Here is a 6,895-nt window from a genome sequence, read left to right as displayed (position 1 = left end):
GCTTCTATTTTTTTGTTTTACCATTGATTTCTAGTTTATTCTATTATGATCTGATAGAGTACAGGGTAGTATTTCTATTTTTTGTATTTGTTGAGAGTTGCTTTGTGCATAACCTATGGCCTATTTTAGCAAAGGATCCATGTGCTGCTGAGAAGAAAGTATATTCACTCAATGATGAATGAAGTACTCTATATATGTCCATTAGTCTAAATCATTGTATTATTTAATTCTATAGTGTCTTTGTGTAGTTTTTATTTGGAAGACCTATCCAGTGAAAGAGGTGGTGTTAACGTCACCCAGTATTATTGTGTTCTGGTCTATTTGATTCTTGAAATTGAGAAGGGTTTGTTTGATGTATGTAGATGCTCCATTGATTGGGGAATATATATTTATGATTGTTATGTCTTGTTGGTGTATGATTCCCTTAAGCACTTAGTATCTTCTGACTAACTTTGGTTTGAAGTCCACTTTGCTGATATGAGGATGGAAACCTCTGCTTATTTATGCATATGAGTGATATGTTTTTTCCTATCCTTTCACCTTTCAGTCTATAGATGTTTTTCTCTAGGAGATGAGTCTCTTGGAGACAGCATATTGTTGGGTCTTTTTTAAAAAATCCAATATGCCAGTCTATGTCTTTTGATTGATGAGTTAGGCCATTAAACATTCAGGATTATTATCTGAATATGATTTGTATTCTTGGTCATTTTGGTTTATTTTGTTTGTTTTTTAACTTGACTTAGTTTATCCTTCGATTGATCTTTCCTTTAATGTAGTTCCTCCCTTTGCTGGTTTTTATTTTTATTTTTATTTTTTTTCATTTCCTCTTCATGGAATATTTTGCTGAGGATATTCTATAGTGCAGGCTTTCTAACTGTTGAATTCTTTAACTTTTGTTTATTGTAGACAATTTTTATTTCATCTTCAAATCTGAAGCTTAATTATGCTGGATATAAAATTGTGGCTGGCATCCATTTTCTTTAAAGTTTGATATATGTTATTCTAGAACCTCCTGGCATTGAGGGTCTTTGTTGAGAAATCAGCTGAGATCTGAATTTGGTTTCTTCTTATATGTATTGATTTTTTTCTCTTGCAGTCTTCAAAATTCTATCCTTGATTCTGTATGTTAGTCATTCTCATTATAATGTTCATTAGTGTGGGTCTGATGTAATTTTGTACATTGGTGCCCTGTAAACCTCTTGTAGATGATTTTCCATTCATTTTTTAGATTGGGAAGTTGTCTGATATTATGTCATTGAAAAGATTCCTTTGGTTTGTATCTCCATGCTTTCATCTATTCCAATAATTCTTACATTTGGTCTTTTTTATGTTATTCCATATTTTTTGGAAGTTCTGTTTGTAGTTTCCTACCATCTTCTTGGTGCAGTCAACTTTATTTTCAAGAGTATATATTTTATCTTCATTGTCTGAGTTTCTGTCTTCCAACTGGCCTAGTCTGTTGGTGATACTTTCCATTGAATTTTTAATTGGTCTTGTTGTTTCCTTCATTTTGAGGATTTCTACTTGATTCCTTTATAATTTTTGCCTCTTTATTGAAGTGATCTTTCACTTCCTGTATTTTCTCTTCAATACTATCCTTTATTTGAGGATCAATCTAACTATGTATTCTTATCTCCTTCTCTGACATTTCTTCTGCTGTTTTTGTCTATGGATTCTATTGTTGGGACATCTTGGTTTGGTTGAGGTGCTTTGTTTCCTTGTTTTTTTTCATGTTTGTGTGTCTTCATCTAGTGGTATCATGAGGCAGTACAGATTCTACACTGTAGTCTTTTTGTGTCCCTGAAGGCTTCCAGTACCTCACCTTTAAAGGGGACACCCATATTAACAGCACCCAATGCAAAGATATACCACCTTAAACCAATGGCTACCATTAAGATAGTTACAGTTTGTCACAATAGACAGAAGAAGTGGAGGTGTTCAATTATTGTACACGATATAAACAGTAAGTTTTCTAAAAGGGTTTACCATTTCAAATTATGGATAATGAAGGAACAGAAGTAGTGTAAGCTGTGATGTTTATGAGGGAGAGGGAGAGAAGATAGAGGTAAAAGTTTATAGTAAGAGCAAGGGAGGAATTAATAGAGGCTGGCTGTTAGTATGAGAGAAGTGAGAACAGAATCCAGGGAGTCAGGTAGGTGAGAGAAAAAAAAATGTACAGATTTTTTTAAAAAGTAAAAATATAAGAACACACAACAAAACTGTCATATACTATTCAGATATTCCCTTCCTCAATAGATTGATGCATAAAAATATTTGAATTCAAAGATAGTAGAGGTGTGAGAGAGAGGGTGAAAAAAAATGTGGACAGTCTCAATAGAAAGTTTGAATCATTGCTTCTGTTGACTTTTAAAGTTTTTCTCAGCTTCCCTTTTCTGGGTTGTGGGGTTATCTGAAGTTTGATTTTAGCTCAAGTCCAGTGGGTGCTAGGATGGTTGGGTGGATGAGCTGATAGCAAGATGCCCTCACACCCTCTTCCAGTCTTTGCACCTATTACATATGACCTCTTTTGTCCCTGTGCACTTCAGGACTCACTGAGCTGGAGAGAATCCAGTTTTCTCCAGTTTCTTTAACCTGTACTCCCCAAGGGAACTGCCTCTTGTTTCTGGCTTTCCACATACTTGCCAGACTCATACTGGCCCACACAAACCCAGCTACAATCTGATGGACCTGGGCTTCAGCTTCCCCACGTCCTGTCTTGCCTCAGTCCCAAGGTCTCATTGCCCTTTCACCTTGCAGAGACACCACCAGGGATGTGCTCACACGAAAGAGCAACCCTGCAAAGAGGCAGCCATATGGGGCCACTAGCACACCCAGCAGAAAAACCTCAGGTGCAACCAGACCTTCAGGTACCCCGATATATCTCCAGGCCCTGGCCTGAATCCTCAGACTGAGGTGGCCACGCCTGGAGATGGCAGCTGCTGCAGCTGCAAACCTGCAGGCCCTTGGCTGTTTTCTCAAAGTGGCAGCAGCAGTGTGTGGCCAAACCTGCTGGTAATGTGACAATGGACTTACATGCAACAGTGGGCAGCAGGTGTTCCGCTGGCGATCTGTGGGTGGTCTGCAGGCTAACAGAGTACTATTGGGTGGACGTTGGGTGGTGAGTGATGATTAGGTGAAAGGCAGTTGATGGGCAGGCAAGAGGTAGGCAAATGGGCAAATGGCAGATGATAGTCAGTGGTTAGTGAGAAATCTGCACTCAAAAGGCAGGTAATATTCTGGCAGATGGCAAGTGATGGAGGTAGATGAAATGGGGTAAACAACGTGGGATCAGTGGGTGGCGATGTCTGCCTCAAGAGAAACAGTATTTCCCCTGCTCGAATCCCAAGTTACGGAGTGACAAGGAATGCAGCCTCTTTTGATTCCCATATCTTGATCTCCTCCTGTTTTCTCTTAATGCTATGGGATATTTTCTTTGTTTTTGTCTTTCAGTATTTTAATTATGATGTGTCTGAGTGTGGATCCTTTTGAATTTTGAAGTTTGCTGAGCGTCTTGGATGTGAAGGCTGATGTTTCATCAAATACAACATTTTTTCTGTTCACCCCTTATGCTTACTCCTATTATATATTTGTTGATACACTTAACAGAGTCTTACTATTCTCCAAAGTTCTGATTATCATATAATTATAAGGTTATTATGATTATACCTTTTTATTGTATACAAAAGTGACTTTCATAAGTTCCATTTTAGAAACAAGAAAACAAGCAGAAGAAATGCAAATGTCTTTCCCAGCATAAAAGTCTGGCAGGACTCTCAACTTAATACATGTAAAAGCAAGAGACAGTAGGCTCTTGTGGAGACAGCACTGGTAGCCTGCTGGATTTGGAATATTGAGAAAAATAAATAGAACTAATAGCAATATTGGAGGCACCTAATTGTCCTGGTGAAGAACCAAAGCTGGGAAGCAAGTGTCTGAGGGTGTGCCACTTCTTTCTCTTCATTCAATATTCCATTCTCCTTCTAGCATTCTTCCAGTGAAGTCTAACGGAAGCTGGCTATCAAAGGAGAAATGTGGTTTTCAGTGTCCCGATCCTAACTTACAAAGCAGAAAATAGAAAAGTCTATTTGAAGCTCAGAGACAATAGTTTAATGGCATCGAAATTGCTCCCTAAACAGTGAGGATGAAAATCTTGTGTCAGTTCAAAGACCTAGGACCTATTGAAGTAGAACCAACACTAAAAATAATAAAATAATGAATTGGGAGTTGCATTTAAGTTTTTCCGGGCACCAGTAAGTGCTGTGCAAACATTAACTTATTTAATATTATGATTCAGCAATAATTACCTGTTAGCAAGAAAAGAAGGTGTTATGGGCTTACTGTCACAACTTAGAAGTATCCATAATCTTTCAATTTATATTAGTGTCCTATATTCAATTACCTCAGACTTTTAAAAGAGCTGGATAAAGGGAGTGTTTTCCTCTATAGACTACAGTAGACTCAATTCTGTCCCTGTAAGAGGAACTTCCTTTGCAAACATGAGGGCTGCCCCACTTGGCTGCCCTCTTCAGTAAATAATCTCAATTTTGAGCCATTGTGTCTATCCCCCAATGCTCAAATCCCTTTAACTTCTCAATCCTTCAAACAACTTGGCCTAATCTTTCCTGCCACTTTTTTTGTATTATGATATTTGTCAATTGGGAGTTCTGTCCAGTTCTACTGCTTAGAAGCTGTGTGATCCGGTGCAGAGTAGGAAAGAAGTCCTCCTTCCAACCTGAACTCTTCTCAAAAATCCAACAGGAATACTTCCACTATGTCATCTATATTTTATTAAGTTAATCTTAGGATGCACTATTAGGGATGTTTTTTCATCTATAGTGTTCTCATTATATACCAAACCCCAGAAAAGTTATGGTAGGTTGTAAGCATATAATATATAACTCCTGTATATTACACCCCATATCACAAAGGAAATAAAAGATAATATGTTACCTATTAAGGAATGTTATGTGACAAAATGCCAATATAGTTTATTTAGAAGTATTTTGCATTTTCTTTTTGAATAACATTTGCAACCTCAGTTGTGACAGACATACATTTCTGATTTATACATCAGGTAGCTAACTTATTTATTCAAATATATTTATTGAGCATTTATTATGTTCCAGGCTCTGTTATATGTCCTTGGGATGCTGGAGGGTAATGAATACTAACCTTAGGGAGCTTATATTATGTGGTTAACACAAACAATAATAAGTGAACAAATTAAAAATGAATGCATAATATATCATGTGCCATTTAACATTCACTTTACATACTAATAATGTGCCTATTATAGGTTACAGAGTGCTTTTTAGGATATCTTTGGCTTTTATTATTTTCTAAATGTTGAAGAGTAATTTTTTTTTTGCTGGATCTTCCTAAGAGATTTTCAATAATTAGCATTTCTATAGTAATTATATTTAAAACAAGGAGCATGTCTCATTTTGTAACTAGTACAAAAATTGTACAACAGCTATATTGCTATCACATGGTTTGAATGACACATGATGAATTTGTTTTCACGTGGTAATTTTCTACTTCTGAACTTTGTGTCTGTAGCCATTTTGAATACTAAGTCATATAGTGAAAATTAGCATTCGTATTTCATCAGAAGTTTTTTCTGCTCAGCATATTCTTAACAGCAGCCTTTACATCCTTGTTCCTCAGACTATAGATGAGAGGATTGAGCATGGGGGTCATCACTCCATAGAAGAGGGAGATGAGAGCCTCAATAATGTCTTGATTATCTGCACCAGCAGAAGCTTTAGCCTTGGGCTTTGCATACATGAAGAAGATGGTTCCATAGAATATAATCACCACTGTCAGGTGGGCTGAGCAGGTGGAGAAGGCCTTACGTTTTCCTTCCGTGGAAGGGATTCTCAGAATGGTAGCAACAATAAAAATATATGAAATCGAAATGACTAGCAGTGGAATAACTAGGACAATCAGATTTGACCCTGCCATGCTGATCACATTGATTGAAATATCAGCACAGGCCAGTTTCAGTACAGCCAGAATTTCACAGACAAAATGGTGAATGACATTATTAGTACAGAATGGCAATTGTACTGCAAGAGATGTTTGTATCATGGAGTCAACAAGTCCAGTGACCCATGATCCAGCTGCCATGGGCACATAGACACCTTTGGTCATGATGGCAGAGTACCTCAGTGGAGAGCAAATGGCCACATAGCGGTCAAGAGCCATCATGCCTAGAAGCACGCATTCTGTGGCCCCCATGGCAAAGGAGAGGAACATTTGCACCATACATCCGGGAAAAGAAACTTTTTTCCTTAGTGTCAGAAAGCTGTCAAGAATTAGTGGGACAGAGGAACTTGTGTAGCAAATGTCCAGGAAGGAAAGATTACAGAGGAAGAAATACATGGGGGTGTGTAGGTGAAAATCATAGATGATCACTGAGATGAGGATTCCATTTCCAAGCAGGATTATCAGGTACATCCATAAAACTAGCACAAAGAAAACTGTCTGGAGCTTTGGGTGGGCAGAAAGCCCCACCAGGACAAATTCTGTCAACATAGAATCATTGGTTTTTTCCATATTATACACTTTCTCCAACAGAATTCTGTGGAGGATAGAACAGAAAACTGTTAATACCATATCTGCAAGAGCTGCTGTTTTAAAGAATCGTAGTCTGTGTTACTACAATTCTATGTTTGGATGCAATAGCATAACTCTGGGAAAAATTTCTTACTATAAACCTGGCTCACTACAGCAGGGATCCCAACCTGACTTTCTCAAAGTTAAGAGACAGGATCTTTGAATCCCAAACCATTTTCTTATCATTTGTACAAGTTCTGCCTCTTGACCCACTGGCTACAAAGCAGTGGCTGACAGCCTGGATTCAGCAGACAGCTGTGCTTTGTTTGGCACTGGG

The 6,895-nt window shown here is 37.8% G+C and overlaps 1 protein-coding gene across 1 annotated transcript; it reads right to left on the bottom strand.

Moving 5' to 3' along the window:
• Positions 1 to 5,607: 5,607 nt before the first annotated feature.
• Positions 5,608 to 6,558, bottom strand: LOC306645709 (olfactory receptor 13C8; the record flags this gene model as incomplete). The annotated part of the gene is made up of 1 exon (XM_079113711.1): positions 5,608 to 6,558. The coding sequence occupies one exon, from the start codon at positions 6,556 to 6,558 to the stop codon at positions 5,608 to 5,610; it is 951 nt and encodes a 316-aa protein (XP_078969837.1).
• Between the last annotated feature and the right edge of the window lie 337 nt (positions 6,559 to 6,895).

This window comes from Sciurus vulgaris (assembly GCF_902686455.1).
Source record: "Sciurus vulgaris genome assembly, chromosome: 15".
NCBI classification, from domain to species: Eukaryota; Metazoa; Chordata; class Mammalia; order Rodentia; family Sciuridae; genus Sciurus; species Sciurus vulgaris.
The sequence above is the reverse complement of the archived record's forward strand: the minus strand, read 5'-3'. Positions and strand labels throughout refer to the sequence as shown.